Here is a 19,240-nt window from a genome sequence, read left to right on the forward strand (position 1 = left end):
CTCGTTATGTCTACTTTCTGCTAAAATAATTAAGGAAGCACTCGGTGCCAAAAACGTTTTTTTAAGGGAATTATAAGTAGCTTTTGGGGGTCGGCCTCCCCCAGCGGCCGAGTGGCTGGAGGCCGCCCCTATCAAGGCCCATTTCTCGTTATCTCCGGCCCACAGCACGTTTTTAACACACGTTTTCCGCCTTCGTCTGTCCAAGGAACAGAGAAGCCCGTTCCATGCCTGGCTTAAGGGTCAGAAGCGCGTTTAGGGCTTACTTCAGAGAAGGAGAAGGGAGCGCAAGAATCAGGGAGGCGTAAAGGGCCGGGGGAGGCGGCGCCTTCGTCCCTCACACCCGGCTGTGCTTTGACAGACTCCCACATTACGTTACTGAACGCGCCGTCCTCACACTCCCGCCATTCATTCCCGGTGGCCCGCCTCAGATCGGCGCCCTCTGATGGCGCGGCTGCTCACGCCTTTTATAGACCGACAGTTTCTCGCGCCGCCTCTGAAATCTCGCGGGAGTTCCAACCGGGGTGGGGAGGCGTGGTGGGAAGTGGAAGGGCATTGGTTTAGCCGGCCTCGTGACCAGAGCGGAGCGGGGCCCGCGGGTCAGGTGACCTTTTCAGCCGCCTGGAGCGCCCCTCTAGGCGGGGTGGGGATGGCCAGGCTCTTCTGCGCACGCGCGAGGACTTCTGCCCTCGCTGCCGCCACTTGTGCGGGGAGCTCGGGCCGTTAGGACGCGGGATGGGGCTGCACCGGGTGAGGGCGGTGTTTCTGGACCTGGACAACACCTTGGTGGACACGGCGGAGGCCACTAGGAGAGCCATGCTGGAGGTAACGGTTACGGCGTCCACCCGCCCCTGGCCGGGCTTTTTCCGCAATCCCCTCCCCCCCTCTTGCGCCGAGATCACCCCCAGTTCATCGCCTTTTGCCCAGCGCCCCGACCCCCTGCCTCACCCCCACCCCCAAAGGACTTTTCTCCGCTGTCCCCCAAAACCTCGAGGGCGCCCACCGAGCGGGGCGGAATGGCCTGAAGGCTGATGCAACCATCCGGGAGGTGATGGACCCCAGGCACCCTGCCCTGGTCGGGCCACACCTGGAGCACGACCCCGATAAAACGGAGGCATGACAATAGCCGCTAGAGATCGGCGCTTTAAGGTGATCCCCATAACAGCCCCGGGGCTCTGGAGAAGTTGAGGGGAGTGGTCAAGCGGCTTGGCCAAAGCCACACACAGGCTCAGGTCTGGACCCCAAAACCAGCCAACTTCACCACCGAGCTGTGCCTGAGGACTGCCTGGAGGAGAGGAACCTGGATGGTTCCCAAATGTGACCGTCTGGAGGACGCTAGTGCGGGGAATTCAAACCCTAACCCGAAATGACTACTCAGAGTCCTCTCAAAGTGGCAGCAAAGAGTTAAAATTTAATTCGATTCTTGCAAGAAGCAGGGCAGTTCCTCACTCTGAGAGAGAGAGAGAGAGAGCAGGAAAAGCCAAATTACAGAAGCTGAAGCAGGGTTAAAAAAGCCACAAAAGCCACAACTCATTCACCCTCCTCTTTTCTGCCGAACCTTACAACAATTGATTAAACTTGATGGCCCGAAGAGAAGGGAAGTGTACCTAAGCTTTCCCAGGAAAGTTAGTCTTTATTTACATCTTATAAGGTTAGGGTGACATAATTTTTCTAGTCGGAGATCCGGGTTCTCAAGCTCACTTGATTCTTGAGAAATAGAAACGGAGGCCTATGGCTTAGACTAATTTAGCACTATGTTTCTGAAAAGTCAGCACTTTATACCCCTTACAATACAAACCGACCACTTCCCATCTCTCTTCTGTTTCTACAGTTTGGACTTTTGAGGTTGTGCTTATAGTCTGTTTGGCATTCTTATTCCCTTCACTCTTTATAAGTGCTAAGTGTCCTAGATACAGGGCTGGCAAGGACCTTGGAGGCTGTCTATCTAATCCAAGCCTCAAAGTTCCTCTCCTAAGTGGCGGAGCCGAGATTTAAAACCTAAGCCCGCGGGCTCCAATTCAGTTCTAGTGCCACATCTGTAATAATAATAATATTAACTAGTAATTACATATTATAAATAGTATTGGTTGAATTCTTACAACAGTCCTGGGGGTGGCAGTGGTAGGGGGAGAGGTGTTGGTTAATAGCAACAGCTGGATGGTAGTATGGCTGGGCCTGGAGTCAGAAATATTTGACTTAAATTCCTGTCCCATACATTAGATGTATGATCCCGGACAAATGATTTAACTTCAGCTTTCTCAACTGCAAAATGGGGGTGATAATAATAGCACTAACTCTAAAGATTGTTATGAGGCTCAAAAGATAATATTTATACTGCACTTGTTTGTCCTTAGTTCTAGAAGACCATGACAAGTACATGATTTGGATTTGAGTGGGGGGGGGGGTGCTGTGCTAAGTCATCAGCCTCACTTTCTTCTCTAGAGCCATCTGGGTCCAGTGGCCAGATATGAATCAGAATGACTGGAGATGGCTCTGGATGTTAGGTGATCAAGGTTAAGTGACTTGCTGAAGTCATTTAGTGACTAGTAAGTGGCAATTGTCTGAGGCTGGTTTCAAATTTCCATCTTCCTCACTCCTAAGACCAGTGCTCTATTCACTGAATCACCTAGCTACCCTTCTTCCAGTTTAGGGTAGAACTTTTTCTTAGTCTGGTCCCCAAGTGAAAGTCATCTCTGCTTCCTAATACTTCCTTTAGCACTTTGCCTGAACCTCTGTTGCACTTAAGTCACTTGGGTTGTTTTTATGTAAATTGCCTTTTTTTCCCTCTGACTTGTAATTCCTTTAACAAAAATTTGGATTGTCTCTCCAGTGCTTAACACTGCCTTACACATAGTAAGCCCTTAATAAATCTTTGTTGTTTTATTTTTTTTTTTGAATAAATCTTTGTTGAGTGAATGATTAACTCAAATCATTGTTGAAAAATTTGAGGTGATAAACAATAGAAGAGAATCTTGAAACAGATTCTGTTTTTCCATCAGCCTATAAATATGTGTGATTAATAAATACTGCTGTAAATTCTAAGAGGTATGGCACCAGAATGACCAGTGGGTGATGACTTTTAGCCAAGGCAACTCTTGAAGACAATGGGGCTAAGTGGCTTGCCTAAGGCCACACGACTAGGTAATTATTATTGTCTGAGGTCAGATTTGAACCCAGGTACTCCTGGACTCCAAGGCTGGTGCTCTATTCACTGCATCACCTAGCCACCCCTATCAAGAGACTTTAAAGTGGTACTTTAGCTACCAATAAAATGCTTTTTTTTTTGGTAGTCAACAAATAAGCACAGGGGAACTTTATCATCTTGACACCTTTCAGTGCTGTAGTAAATTGCTTATGGAATCCTGTCTATCCCTTCTACTGTCATCAATGGTGTATGTGGAGTATGTAAATGGAGTATATTTTATAGAGCTAGAGAAAGTAAACAAGTCCATCTGTAGTTACTAATATTTCTCAGATTTTTCAGAGGGGAGGGTTAATAAGGTTCAACTTTTGGTATCTTCTCTTTCACTTATGTTGAAAATTGATATTTCAGTGTACTCAGAATAGCCATATACTACACAGAATTCACCACCTCCCCTGCCTTGCTGTGTGCTATTCTTTACATCTTCCTTCAGGCTTTGTAGCACATCAGATGTTGTAAATTCCACTGTAATTGATGGAGATAAATTTTATAAAAATCTTTGCAGACCTTTTCCAATTTTTTTTTTGTTATGCTTCCAATTCCATCCTTAAATCATCTGAAATTGTTCTCTTCAAAGTTATCAGTAATACCTTGTTCCTAAATCAAATGCCCTTTAAGAAAAGGTCTAAGAAATCCTCATTTTTCTTGACCTCTTTACTTCATTTGATACCTTGAATAGTTTCTCCTCTTAGCGTTTCATGACATTTCTCTTGATTCTTCTACTGTCTGGCTAGATTTCAGTCTTTGTTTTATGGATTTCATTCATTTCATCCAACCCGTAAATTGTGGGTCTATCTCAAAGCTTTGTCTTGGACCCTCCTTTCTCTGAATGCTCTTGAGGTTCCCATCTGCTCTTATGGGTTGTTATCTCTATGAAACAGGTCCAGGTCTATTATATATCTAGCCTTAGTCTCTTTCCTCAGTTCTACTTTAACATAACTAACTACTTACTGGATATTTTTAATTGGCTACTTTGTACATTCCTCAAAGTTAACTTGTAGCCCTCCTCACCCCCATTTCCAATCATTTGCTAAGCCTTTTTGTTTCTTCCTCCATAGCGTCCCTCATAGTCAGTCCCTTAGCATCATAAATTTAGAGCTTAGAAGGATTTTAAAGGTCATCTAGTCCAACCTTTTCATTTTACAGATGGAGAAACTGGAACCCACAGAGAGAAAAGGGATTTGCCCAAAGTTGCACAACTCATGATAAAGCTGAAATTGGTTCACACCTCATTTTGACTCGCCTCCTCCCCACCCCCCACAAGGCAGTGGCTGCTTTTCTCTGTTTATATGACCACCATCCTTTGGCCCCTTGAACACCTTTCACCTGGACCTTTGAAGTACAAACTGATCCTCCCCCTCGCCCCCCACCCCAGTCCATCTTTCCCACAGCTGCCCCAGTGATATCCCTAAAGTTCAGGTCGTATTACCCACTCAGAAAGCTCCATTGGCTTCCAGTTACCTCAACAACTAAATACAAATTACTCTGGTATTTAAAGACTTTTCACTGTCTGGCTCTGGCTTATTTCCATATTTTCCATATTACTCCCCTTCATGCACTATTTGTTAGAGTTTTTCCTCTTAATAGGACATTCCTTCTCCTCTTCCCATGACTTTGCACTGGCTAACCTTTTGTGCCTAGAATGCACTCCTCTTTCATTTACACCTTCATTTACACCTCCTTCCCTGACTTTCTTAAAAACTTAGCTCAAGCACTGCTTCACTTGTAAGACCCTGATTCCTATCCCCATAGGTACTTCCTCTCACCCAATCACTGTATTTACTTCATATCTCCTGTGTTGTATGAATTCTTATCAGAAGCAGGGACAATCTCAATTTTATTTCCTCTATCTCCATTGCCAAGCACAATGCCTGGCATATGGGCGCTAATAAATTAACTAATAAATGCTATTGGAATGACATCTTACTCACTTTTTAGGAAAACTGTTCAAAACTAAGACATCAAAAAAGCATTTTCATACATATAGCAAAACATAAAAATGTAATTCTAAATGAAATCATAAATCTATTTCATATCGCTTACTTTTTATGAATAATAATAATAAACTTTACACATTTTTTTTGACTGTTCTGCTTGTCTCCTTCCTTCTGAGCATCTTTGTTTTGTACATTTCTTTAAAAGTTATGATGGCTTTTTGGGGAGCATTACTATTGCTGACCTCTTTCCTCAAAGTCTTCCCCCACACCATGAAAAAAATAGAAAAAGGGAAAAAGAAATCTCTGTTAACAAAGAAGCAAAGTCAAGCAAAAGAACATTGACCTAAAAAAAAAAAAGACTATTGACCATGTCCAGAAATGTGTTTTTTTTTTTTACACCTTGTGTCTATTAACTCTCTTTCTGGAGGTAGATCACATCTTTATCAAAATTTCTCTGAAGACAAGGTTGTTAAGTTCTTGAGTCAGTTTTTTTTTTTCACAGTTTTGTTGTCTTTGTATAGTTTTCTTGGTTCTTCTCATTTCAGCCTTATCAGTTTATACTAACCAAAGATTCCCTGAAATTGTCTCCCTTGTCATTTCTTAGAGTATTCTTTTTCAGTATCACCACAATTGACTCCCCAGGTATATAAGGGGTGGTCTAAACTTAACTTTTGAAATACTAGTAGTATAATACTTTGATTTTTCTTTCCCTACCCCTAAATCCCCAGAAAGTTTTTTATGGTAGTAACATTTCTTTCCTAGATAATATCCTCCCTCTTTACCACCCTCCCAATTAGTGACTTTGCACAGTACTCGATTAATTTTCATATCATGGCATCTTATGTCATAGTCTTCTTCAAAAACAGATGATTTTCTTTAAAAAAAAATGATCTTCAAAAATGAGGGACAAGAAAAAAATAATAATTTATTTTCCTTCCTGTTCTTTCCTGCAGAAGTTTTATTTCATTTTAAAAGTTTCTTGCCTGTCATTCATACCAGCATTTATTAGTAACTTACTTTCTCTAAAGGTGGTAAGTCAGAAAGGAGTGGGTAAAGGGTATGTCATTCTGTTTCCTAGTTGCTAAAAGCAGCCAAAAAAACCCCGTTAAATCAAAATAACTGTATGTAAGTTTTCATTTCTTCCACAATGAAATAGAGGAAAAAATAGAAATCTATGCAGTCTCTGGTGCCTATAGGAAAGTAAGAATTACAGAGTTATTTAGCACCCCTTTGTATCTTCCCCCCCCCCAAAAAAAAGTATCCCAGAAGGTTTATACTGGCAAGAAGCCTGGCTCCATACAGTTTCCTTTCCTTTAATACCGTGGAGCTCCTCTTTCCCACTCTTCATATCTCCTTGGGACTGAACCATTAGAGGAATCACTTGCTGCTACTGTGATCTGGAGCTAGGGAAGTATCCAGTTCCATTCCCTACATGTGAAAGAAGAAGTTCTGACTCCCAATGCATTTTAGTATAAATTTACTTTAAGCTTTTCAGGGATCATAACCCAATTTAGGATATTCTCTCTCTTGGGTTTTGGAATACTACTCTCCTGGTTTTCCTTTTAATCTGTCTGAGCATTCTTCAGTCTCCTTTGCTAATCCTGGTCCAGATTACACTCTAAACAGTTCTGTGCCTGGGCCCTTTTCTCTTCTGCCTCTATACTACTTCACTTGTTGATCTCACCAGCTCCTATGGATTTAATTAACTACCATTTTTATTCCAATGATTCTGCCTATTCTGCCAACCTCCAATCTTGCATACCTTTCAAACATCTCAAACGGTATGCCAAGTAGTAAATTAAGCATAGCAAATACAAAGCTTATTTTTCTTTCCTTACCCTCCCTTCCTCTCCTTCCCTATTACTATAGATGGCAATACTATTTTCATAGTCCCTCAGGTTCACAACCCAGGAGTCATCCTGGACTTCTCACTATGTCATTCCCCATATTTCAGTTGTTTCTAAGGCCTGTCAATTTTATCTTTGGAGCATCTCTCAAATACTCCCCCTTCTTTCCTCTGACACTGCCACCAGAGTAATTTTCCTGAAGCACTGGTCTGACCACTTCATTCTACTCAGTAAACTTTAGTGACTTCCTAGATCCTTCAGAATTAAATACACAATGCTCTGTTTGCATTCAACGCCCTCCATAACCTAGACTCCTCCTACCTTTCAGTCTCCACATCTTTCTCCCCAACAATGTGCTCTTTGATCCAGTAACACCAGCTCAGACATGCATGTAGATCTTTAGGATCTGCCCCTGAAGTCTTAAAATGTCCTCCCTCCTCCACTCTTCCTGCTTCCCTCCCTGGCTTTCTTTCAAGTCCCAATTAAAATCCCTTTTTTTTTCCTGGAAGCCTTCACTAACTGTCTCTTAATTCTAGGGCCTTCCCTCTGTTAATTATTTCCTATTTATCCTATTAGCATGTAGTTTGCTATATATTGGTTTGCATGTTGTCTCCAGTTAGATTGTAAACTTCTTGAAAGCAGTTTACACACCTCTTTTGTATCTCCAGTTTTAGACATATAGTAGGAACTTCATGTGGATTGATTTGTGTCTTAATTAAGTTTATATCTTTTTATCAGGTGACAAAACTATTGAAGTCAAAATACCAGTTCAAAGAAGGAGAAGCTCAAATCATTAGTGAAAAAGTCCAAATTAAATTCAGCCAAGAATGCTACAGAGAGTCCAAAATGTCCATTACTAATCTAAGGATTTCACATTGGGAAGAAGCTATTCAAGAAACAAGAGAGGAGACAGCTGTTCAAGAACTGGCCAAAGAATGTTATTTTCTTTGGAAATCTACACGTCTACAGCATATAACTTTATCAGAAGATATTAAAAACATGCTGATTGAACTTCGAAAGGAGATCCCCCTTCTTCTCTTGACTAATGGTGACACACAGACACAAAGGGAGAAGATTGAAGCTTGTGACTGTCAGCCATATTTTGATGCTATTGTTGTAGGTGGAGAGCAAGAAGAGGAGAAACCAGCACCATCTATCTTTTATTACTGCTGTGATCTCCTTGGGGTTCAGCCAGGAGACTGTGTGATGGTTGGGGATACTCTTGAAACAGATATCCAAGGAGGTCTTAATGCTGGTTTTAAAGCAACAGTTTGGATAAATAAAAATGGAATTGTGCCCCAGAAAGAGTCCCCAGTACCTCACTATGTTGTTTCTTCTGTGCTAGAGTTACCTGCTATCTTAAAGGCTATAGATTACATGCCTATTTTGTCAGCTTAACAAATACCAAAAGAGACATTAAGAAGTTCCCTCACATTTCTACTGGAAATGTACTAGAGGTATTTATCTTCTTTTAGTCTTCTAGGTTCCAAATAAAGAACATGTTTAATTCTAATAATTTATTAAAAGTCACATATCACTTTCTTTGAGAAAAATAAAAGTTTTTTCTTAATTTATATCAGAAAACTTGAAACTTCTTATGGGTTTGGTGGGTATATAATCTGAAAGACTTCTATATATAATATCATGAGAATTACTGGGGGAATTTTTTTCCCCAAAAGTTTCTCATCTTGAATCTTTTTATTATGGATTAAAATAGGTATTGATTCTGAATTTTAGATTTGTGAAAAATATTTGTCAGGAAATACTGATCTCTACCTATAAGTACCTGTAAACTAACACTTTTCATGGCAATTTAGTTAACACTCCATAAGTACTTATGTAAAGTACAAAAGTGCTTTGCCTTAAAAATGTATCCCTTCTCTAATGTGAATTTTTTTTTTTTGCAAAGCAATGGGGTTAAGTGGCTTGCCCAAGGCCACACAGCTAGGTGATTATTAAATGTCTGAGGCCGGATTTGAACTCAGGTACTCCTGACTCCCAGGCTGGTGCTCTATCCACTGCGCCACCTAGCTGCCCCTGTGAATTTTTTTATTTTTTTATTTATTGGGATTTTTGCAAGACAAATGGGGTTAAGTGGCTTGCCCAAGGCCGCACAGCTAGGTAATTATTAAGTGTCTGAGCCCAGATTGGAACCCAGGTACTCCTGACTCCAGGGCCGGTGCTTTATCCACTGCACTACCTGGCCACCCTGAATTTTTTTTTTAAGAGATTTTATTTATTTTGAGTTTTACAATCCCCCCCATTCTTGCTTCCCTCCCTGCACCCCCCACAGAAGGCATTCTGTTAGTCTTTATATTGGTTCCATGTTATTAATGTGAATATTTTTAAAACACTTCTCATGTTACTCTGCTATTTTTCACACACAACATGAAATTTCAGCATTAATTCCTATAGTTAGAGGGCCTTTAATCCTAGTCACTCCTTTTCCCATGATAAGTGAATTTACAACTTTAGAAAATCTGTTCATTCCAGGAATCTTTCCCAGGTACTAGGTTTGGATTAAGAGCACACTAACTGATCAGGAAAAATACATGCTATAACACAAGCAAAGTTTTTTCTTTTCTGTTTTCTTTTGGAAACTTTTGGAAGGTTGAAGATGCTACTGTATAGCTATTATTAATCTATTTAAATGTTTGAATGTATTAATTTGACAAGACATATCAATAGTTCTGAGTTCCAAATTTTTTTTCTTCCTTTGATTTCCCCCCCCCGAACAGCAAGTAATTTGATATAGGTTCTACATGTGCAATCATGTGAAACATTTCCATATTAGTCATACTGTTAAATAAGAATCAGAACAAAAGGGGGAAAAACACAGGAAAAGAAAAACTTTAAAAAAAAGTGAAAACAGTACATTTTTTGATCTGCATTCAGACACCACTCTGTATGTGGATTGTATTTTTCATCACCTATTTTGGAATTGTCTTTGATCATGGTATTGCTAAGAAGAGCCAAGTCTGTCATAGTTGATCATTGCATAGTGTTGCTGTTAACATGTATGAAGTTCTGATTCTGTTCACTTCACTCGGCACCAGTTCATGAAAGTTATTCTGAAATATACCTATCTGCTCATGATTTCTTACAGAATAGTAATTTATCACATTCATATACCACAGTTTGTCTGTTTCCCAATTGATGTGCATCCCCTCAATTTCTAATACAACGTTGCTATAAATATTTTTGTATATATGGGTCCTTTTCCCTTTAAAAAAAATCTCAGGGTGGCTAGGTGGCACAGTAGATGGAGCACCGGCCCAGGAGTCAGGAGTACCTGAGTTCAGATCCCACCTTAGATACTTAATAATTACCTAGCTGTGTGACCTTGGGCAAGCCACTCAACCCCATTTGCCTTGCAAAAACCTAAAAAAAAATCTCTTTGGGATATAGACCACTAACAGTGGTATTGCTGGGTCAAAGGGCATGAACAGTTTTATTGCTCTTCAAAAAGGCTGGATCAGTTCACAACTACACCAACAATGCATTAGTGTGCTGGTTTTCCCACATTCCTTCAACATTGATCATTTTCCTTTTCTATCATATTTACCAATCAAATGAGTGAGAGGTGCTAACAGGTAGTTCTTCTCGCTCAAAAAGACAAGTATAAGCGCTCAGCTTCATCTCTACCCAACTGATATTTTTGCAGATGAAGGCAAACAAATGACTATATTTTTACCCTTTCCTGCTTACATGGTGTTGTCTCTTTGCAGTATTGGTCAAGTCCCTTCATGTGCTTCATGTACCTGGATTTCATTTTCCTCATCTATAAAATAAGTGAATTGAACTAAATCGTCTCTAAGATCCCTTTTACCTCTAAATCTATTATCCTGAGAAGTTAGCATCATGAGTTTTATGTATGGAAATTGGGGACTTATAATGAACTCCTATCCAAGACAGTTCCTGGGGTGGCTAGGTGGCGTAGTGGATAAAGCACCGGCCTTAGAGTCAGGAGTACCTGGGTTCAAATCCAGTCTCGGACACTTAATAATTACCTAGCTGTGTGACCTTGGGCAAGCCACTTAACCCCATTTGCCTTGCAAAAAAAAAAAAGACAGTTCCTGCATACCTGTAGAACTTAAAGGGACTTTAGAACTCAGGTTCCAGCTCCTTAAATCATAAATATTTCATCAGTATGTGTATTTTGGGAAGTCACACTGGCCAGCTTGCTATTTCTCTGCCTCTTGTAATCTTTACTTCCTTTTTAAGATCCGGCACCAACTACAAAGAATTCCATTCAACAGAAATGTTTGGGATTGTATTTACCAATACTGACTCAGGAACTATGTGAATCTAAGAATAGAGTACTGCAGAAATAAAACCACCTAAATGGAGAAACATGAGTAATTCATGGATAATTTGTGGTAATAGAATTTAAAAAATGATAGTTCTATTTAAATTGATTTCTATCTAAATTAACATTCCATCCTGTGCCAATCAAACTTTCAAAAGAATATTTTCTAGATATAGAAAAAATACCAACATTCATATAGAAGACTAAAAGATCAAGAATTTCAGTAATAGAGAGATTGTGTACCTGTGTCCACCCACACTCTCTTGCCAACTAATACTCATCTCTGTCTCTTCACCTGCCATGGCATTGCTACACTCCTGCTGCTTGCTCTTCAGAGCCACCCCCTTCCACCTGGGCCTCAGCATTGCCATCACTGCTGCCAGAACAGCTTCTGGTGGACCTACATAGAGACCCTATCTTGGGGGTGACAGAAGTATTCACAAGGAACATCAATAACAAGATGAACCAAGGTGTTGGGGTCTCCTGAGATGATAATAGGAAGTCCTATATTCTTCCAAACATAAGATAGAGGTTCAAATTGCAGGGAAGAACTTAAAGAATATCTGACCATTGGATGACTGGCTGGCTTTTGCAAGGCATCAGCAGAGTTGGCTCTGGGAGAAAATAATGAGGTTCTGAAAAACAAATGATATTCATTCAATTGGGGAATGACTTAGCAAACTGTGGTATATGTATGTCATGGAGCACTATTGTTCTATTAGAAACCAGGAGGGATGGGAATTCAGGGAAGCCTGGAGGGATTTGCATGAACTGATGCTGAGTGAGATGAGCAGAACCAGAAAAACATTGTACACCCTAACAGCAGCATGGGGACAATAATCAACCTTGATGGACTCGCTCATTCCATCAGTGCAACAATCGAACAATTTTGGACTGTCCGCAATGGAGAATACCATCTGTATCCAGATAAAGAACTGTGGAGTTTGAACAAAGTTCAAGGACTATTCCCTTTGATTTAGAAAAAAAACTGCTATCTTACTGTCTGATCTTGTTATCTCTTATACTTTATGTTTCTTCTTTAAGGATATGATTTCTCTCTCATCACACTCAATTTGGATCAATGTGCAGCATGGAAACAATGCAAAGACTGACAAATTGCTTTCTGGGGGGGTGGGGGAGGGAAGTAAGACTGGGGAAAAATTGTAAAACTCAAAATAAATAAAATCTTTAAAGATAACAAAATAAAAAACAAAACAAATGATATTCACTGTATGGACCATTTCTGGAACTGGAGCCTTGAGTGTGGGAATCAGTTTTCTGCAATGGTTCTTCAAATTCAACTGGAGAATTAATCCTGGAGAAATCACACCTTCATCTTCAGGGATACTGCCATGCAGCTGAAAGACTATCTCTTCTATGACTTCAGGACTTATGGCTTTGATTTCACCAAAGCCATGGAAGACATTTCAAAAGTCCTAAAACAGAGTGTCATCTTTTGTATACCTGAGCTCACAATCCCATGAGAGTCAATCCTCGTGCCAAGTAGTGGAGAGAAATAGGATCCATGGTAAAGCAAAGGAAATTCTTTTTTTTTTTGACATGGCATACCAGGGCTATGGCAACAAGGATGCCTATGCTGTTTGCCACTTCATTGATCATCCTAATGTTAATTCTAATGTCTCTCTCTCTGTCAGTCATATGCCAAAAACATGGGCCTCTATAGCAAACTTGTGGGAGCCTTTATTGTGGTTTGTAAAGATACTGATGATGCCAAAATAATAGAATCTGAGTTGAAAAGCCTACTTCTCATGTATTCCAACCTTCCCTCTCAATGGGACCTGAGTTGCCTCCATGATCCTGAATAGTCCTGATCTGAGGACCCAGTGGCTGAAAGAGGTGAAAGGCATAGCAGATTGCATCATTAGCATGTGGACCCAGCTGGTTCCCAACTTCTTGAAAGAGGATTTCTCCTATAATTGGCAGCACACCACTGACCAGATTGACATATTTTGTTTCACAGGTCTGAAAACTGAGCAAGTAGAATGTCTGACCAAGGAATTTTCTTATCTATATGACAAAAGATGTAGCAGGGGTCATATCAGGTAATGTAGAATACCTTGCCCTTGCCATTCACCAAGTAACCAAATATCTCTCCCTGGCTAGATGGAGCAGAGATAACCTTCCCACCTTCAGTCTCTACTGTTTGAGATTCAGAAAGATGATTGAGCTTTGAAGATAGAAGTGGTGTGAAGAGTTTCTTCCAGCCACAGTACTTAATGCTCAGTCATTGAAAGTATCTCAGAAAAAACGATCTGTGAGCAGGCTAAAGGCATTTGAAACTAGTGTATGGAACTTTGTGGATCTAACAAAAAAATCCTTAACCCATCCTCCACATCCTACACAACTTTTCCAAAACATTGTATGTTTATGATAACTCTACACTCTCCTCTCCTCTCCTCCCCTCCCCTCTCCTCTCCTCTCCTCCCCTCCCCTCCCCTCCCTCCTCCTCCCTCTCCCTCTCCCTCTCCCTCTCCCTCTCCCTCTCCCTCTCCCTCTCCCTCTCCCTCTCCCTCTCCCTCTCCCTCTCCCTCTCCCTCTCCCTCTCCCTCTCCCTCTCCCTCTCCCTCTCCCTCTCCCTCTCCCTCTCCCTCTCCCTCTCCCTCTCCCTCTCCCTCTCCCTCTCCCTCTCCCTCTCCCTCTCCCTCTCCCTCTCCCTCTCTCCCTCTCCCTCTCCCTCTCCCTCAAGGGGAGCATATCTAAAGTCATACATAGGATCACACAAGATAAAATGGATGATTTTAAGAGGATCAGATAACTGGGGAGGGGGAGAGGTATATCTTTATTGCAATTTTTTCTGATAAAAGCCTAATATCTAAGATGTATAGGGAACTGATTCAAATTTATAAAATTAAACAATTACCAATAAATAAAATAGTCCAAAAATATGAACAATCTAAGGAAGATATTCAAATGATCAATAACAAAAATTATTTAAATGACTAATAATTTTCAAATTGCAAATTAAAGCAACTTTGAGATTTCATGACACCTATCAGACTGGCAAAGATGACGAAAGAGAAAAATAATATGTTGGAGGGACCATGGGAATATCGGTTCAACCAGTATGTTATTGTGGAGCTGTAACAGCAGCACTTCTTTGTGGTAATCCAAAGTTGGACACTAAAGAGGTTTTGTGTTGGCAAATGGTTAAACAAATTGTGGAATATTTTTGTCTCATGATAAATGATGAAATAAGTTGTTTCAAAGGCAACTTGTGTGAACTTCTAGGATGAAGTTACCCTAAAAGAAATTCTCAGACTTGGTCTGAACAAAAGGATGCACTCAAAGACAGAGAGCTGTGCTAAAAATACAAGTTTGATTTTTATAATTTTTAACTGCAGTTTTTCCCTCCCTTCTCCTTAACACCTTTCCACTTCAGCCCATTGCCTTGGGTTGTTTTTTTTTTGGGGGGGGGGTTACAATCTATTCACAGAAATTTATTCTAGCAACAGATGTAAAGAAAGGAATGTAATATTTTCAAAATATGTTTCTCAGCGGATGGTGGGGTGACTGGGTCCTGATGACCTCAAATAAATGATTTTGACTAGGAATAGAAATAATAATGATAAAGTTTTCATGGTCATGTTGTGCCTCAGTTAGCAAAACAGTCTTATTGTAAAAGCAGGATGTCCTGGGTCCCTTGGAATGCAGGGTTTTCTTGATATAAACTCTTCTTTAATCCTGAGAGGACTTTGCCCAGAAATTTTCCACACAATCCCTCCATATATATATATATAATATATATACATATATATAGCATTTATGTATTTATATTTATGTTAATATAAATATAATATACAATAATAAATATATCTATATTATTATATATTATATAATTATCTATTATATATATCTATATTTTCCACACAATCCCTCCACATATATATAGTATATTTATATTTATATATCTATATTATTTATCTATATATAAATGTTATATTTATAAATATATAATATAATTATATATTTATATACTAGTATACTACATATAATATATATATTTTATATATATATATGTATACATACACACACACACACACACACACACACACACATATATAAAATCTGAAGTCCTCCCACTCCTTGATACATCTTCTTGGAATCTCCTGACTAAACAACCTATGCATACACATAGATGCAAAATGGAGGAAGTTGAACTGGCCCCTCACATTTATTCAATATTATTGGAAAGTATCTTGCAGTTAAGATATATTTCCCAATCTCTTATACACTATTCTTCTGAGTTTACCATTTTGCTTCTTTAAAATTGAACATTTAACTTGTGACCTACATGAAACATATGATTTCCATGCTGATATCTCATTGTCTTAGAGCAAAAAACCAAATTCTCTTAAAATTAACCTTATAACTAAATGTCTGTTACGCACATTTTTCTTTCATAAGCTTATTGACCAGGGGGCGTAACCAAGATGGCAACAAGAGTGGATCCTCTCTTAGGAGCTCTCAAATAAAACTTTTAAACTAAGGCCTCTAACTAAATTTTAGAGAGACAGAACCCACAAAGGGACCCAGTGAGGCAGTTCTCTTACTCGAGGTAACCTGGGAAAGAGCAGAAAGGCTCTGCTTCCGGGGTTGGAGGTGCGGCCCACCATAGGAGTGGCCCGCCAGAGCGAAAAAGCTTCAGCCAGCCCCCTTGGCTCACAGCAGCCAGGGAATCTCCTGACTTATGCCCTGGGGAGCACCGGGCATATTGGGGGAACCTCTGCTAGAGCAAGCACTTGAAACCCACCCTAAGCAGTGTGGCCAAGACAGTTCAGATCCAGGAACCAGAAGCAGGCAGAGCCAGTAAGCAGGAGCCCCCAGGGCATGAGCTGGCTGAGCCTAGGGAGGGGAGTGAAGAGAGACAGCTGAGCTCTGTCCTCTGCCCCTGGAAGAGGAGGTTGGGTCTCTGACCACATTCAGATCCTGATCATGGTCTAGGCTCCCCAAATAGAAGAGCAGGGACCCCCTCCACCTCAGCCCCATGGCAGAGGGGGGCACATATCATTCACAGACTAGGAGGGAGGACAGAGCCTCACATACTGAGGCCCTTGTAGGAGTGTCCCAAAAGCTCAGGAAGCACCCCAAAAAACAGGCTTAGGCTGGGAAAATGAACAAGCAAAGAAATAAGAGGAAAGACCATTGAGAAATATTTTGCAAATGAGCCCAAGAAGGATCAAAATACTCAGTCTGAAGATGAGGAAGCACAAGCTCCTGCATCTAAAGACTCCAAGAAAAACAGAAATTGGGCTCAGGCTATGACAGAGCTCAAAAAAGACTTTGAAAATCAAATGAGGGAGTTAGAAGAAAAACTGGGAAAAGAAAGGAGAGAGATGCAAGAAAAGCATGAAAATGAAGTCAGCAGCTTAGTCAAGGAAATCCAAAAAAATGCTGAAGAAAATAGTATGCTAAAAACCAGCTTAGGTCAAATGGATAAAACAGTTCAAAAAGTTATTGAGGAGAAGAATGCTTGAAAAAGCACAATTGGCCAGATGGAAAAAGAGATAAGAAAGCTCTCTGAGGAAAACAAATCCTTCAGACAAAGAATAGAACTCAGGGAGATTGATGAATTTACGAAAAATGAGGACTCAATATTCATTTTAATTTAATTTCTTTTTGGCAATGCAATGGGGTTAAGTGGCTTGCCCAAGGCCACACAGCTAGGTAATTATTAAGTGTCTGAGACCAGATTTGAACCCAGGTACTCCTGACTCCAGGGCCGGTGCTCTATCCACTGCGCCACCTAGCCGCCCCTAGGACTCAATACTTCAAAACCAAGAGAATGGAAAATTAGAAGAAAATGTGAAACATCTCATTGAAAAAACAACTGATATGGAAAACAGACTTAGGAAAGATAATTTAAAAATTATTGGAATACCTGAAAGTCATGATCAGGAAAAGAGCCTTGACATCATTTTCAAAAAATTACTACAGGAAAATTGCCCTGATATTCTAGAAGCAGAAGGAAAAATAGAAATGGAGAGAATCCACTGATTCCCGCCCCCCAGAGAAAGAGATCCCAAAAAACCAACCCCCAGGAATATTATAGCCAAGTTCCAGAACTCCCAAGTCAAAGAGAAAATATTACAAGCAGCCAGAAGGACACAGTTCAAATATCATGGAGCTGCAGTCAGGATCACACAGGACTTAGCAGCAGCTACATTGGAAGCTCATAGGGCTTGGAATACAATATACTGGAAGGCAAAAGAGCTTAGAATGCAGCCAAGAATGAACTACCCAGCAAGGCTGAATGTCCTCTTCCAGGGAAAAACGATGGACTTTCAATGAACCAGGAGAATTTAAAATGTTTCTGTTGGAATAGGCAGAGCTGAACAGAAGGTTTGATCTTCAGATACAGGACTCAGGTGAAGCATAGAGAGTGGAGGAGAGGGGGGAATATATGATGGACTTAATGATGATGAACTGCATGTATTCCTGCATAGAAAAATGACACTGATAATACTCATATTAACCTTCTCAGTTAATAGAGCAGGTAGAGGGAGCTTTTATAGTTGAAGCACAGGAGAAAGCTGAATTCGAAGATAAAATATGGTGTAAAAATGGATTCAATAGAAAAAAAAAGAAATGTAATGGGAGAAAGAAAAAGGAGAGGGGGAATAGTCCAAGATATTTCATATAATAAGATTTTTCTTTATTACAATGAGCTCTTTCAATGATATGGAAGGGGGGAGGCAAGGGGGAATGAGGGAATCTTTGCTCTCATCAGAGGTGGGTAGGAAAGAAAACAGCATATATACTCAATGGGGTATAGACATCTGGAGTAAGAAGAAGGGGGGAGCAGGGGGAAGGGGTGGGGATGTGAATAAAGGAGGACAGGATGGACCATGGGGGGGAGAGTGGTCAGATATAACACATTTTCTTTTTTACTTCTTGCAAGGGGCTGGGATTGGATGGCCTGTCCTGGACCATAGGGCCAGGTGAATGCTGGGCTTAAGCGGTGCTGTGGGGGCTCAGGGCCTCTTGGCCCCAGGACCAGGGATCTGTCTGCTGCGCCACTCAGTGACCCTACAGCAGAGTCAGTGAAAGGAGAGAGAAAATATAGTACATGGTAGTGGAGAAATAAGAAAGGAGGGAGTTGCGATCAGCAATGGCAACGTTGGAAAAATATGGAAGTAACTTTTCTGATGGACTTATCATAAAGAATGTGATCCACCCGTGACAGAGTTGTTGGTGTTGGAACAAAGACTGCAGCACAAATTATTATTATTATTATTATTATTATTATTATTATTATTATTTGGGGGGTACAGGGCAAATGGGGCTGGGTGGCCTGCCTGGGGCAGCATAGCAGGTTGATTGTTGGTTGTCTGAGGCTGGATTTGGACCCGGGTGCTCCTGACTCAAGGGCCAATGCTCTGTCCACCACCCAGCCACCCATACTATTATTACTGTTTTATTTTATTTTGGGTCTTTTTTTTCTTTTTTATGGTTTTTTGCAGGGCAGTAGGGTTCAGGTGGCTTGCATGTCACATGGCTGGGTGATTGTTGGGTCTATGGGGCCAGATGTGGGCTCGGGTGCTCGTGGCTCCAGGGCTGGTGCTCCGTCCATTGCGCCACCTGGCCATACCTACAATTATTACTATTATTTGTTGTAATTTTAATTTTTTTCTCTGCCCTTTATCGCTCAAGCAAGTCTATATTTATGGTGGGGAGGGGGTATTTTATTTACTCTTAAACAAGATTATTTTATTAATGTAAAAAAATTTTGTACAAAATGAGAATAAATATTTAAATAATGCAATTGGGAAATGGTTGACAAAATAAATAATAATAGATAATGTTTAAAAAAATAACAGATATTAATTAAGCTAAAATATTCTCTTTCATAAACACAAAGTGGAAAAACAAACCTTTTGACAAATCCTCTGGGTCAAAAAGACTTTGAGAGAGATAAACTGTTGGCAAG

At 40.5% G+C, this 19,240-nt stretch overlaps 1 protein-coding gene and 1 pseudogene across 1 annotated transcript; both read left to right on the top strand.

The window, feature by feature from the left end:
- The first annotated feature begins 604 nt into the window (after positions 1 to 604).
- On the top strand, positions 605 to 8,557 carry NANP (N-acetylneuraminic acid phosphatase). The gene is made up of 2 exons (XM_074209289.1): positions 605 to 822; positions 7,722 to 8,557. The coding sequence occupies exons 1-2, from the start codon at positions 733 to 735 to the stop codon at positions 8,379 to 8,381; spliced, it is 750 nt and encodes a 249-aa protein (XP_074065390.1). The 5' UTR covers positions 605 to 732; the 3' UTR covers positions 8,382 to 8,557.
- Positions 8,558 to 8,637: 80 nt separating this feature from the next.
- Positions 8,638 to 13,719, top strand: LOC141504348 (aspartate aminotransferase, mitochondrial-like; annotated as a pseudogene).
- Positions 13,720 to 19,240: the final 5,521 nt, after the last annotated feature.

The sequence above is a fragment of the Macrotis lagotis genome, chromosome 1 (assembly GCF_037893015.1).
Source record: "Macrotis lagotis isolate mMagLag1 chromosome 1, bilby.v1.9.chrom.fasta, whole genome shotgun sequence".
In the NCBI taxonomy this organism is placed as follows: Eukaryota; Metazoa; Chordata; class Mammalia; order Peramelemorphia; family Peramelidae; genus Macrotis; species Macrotis lagotis.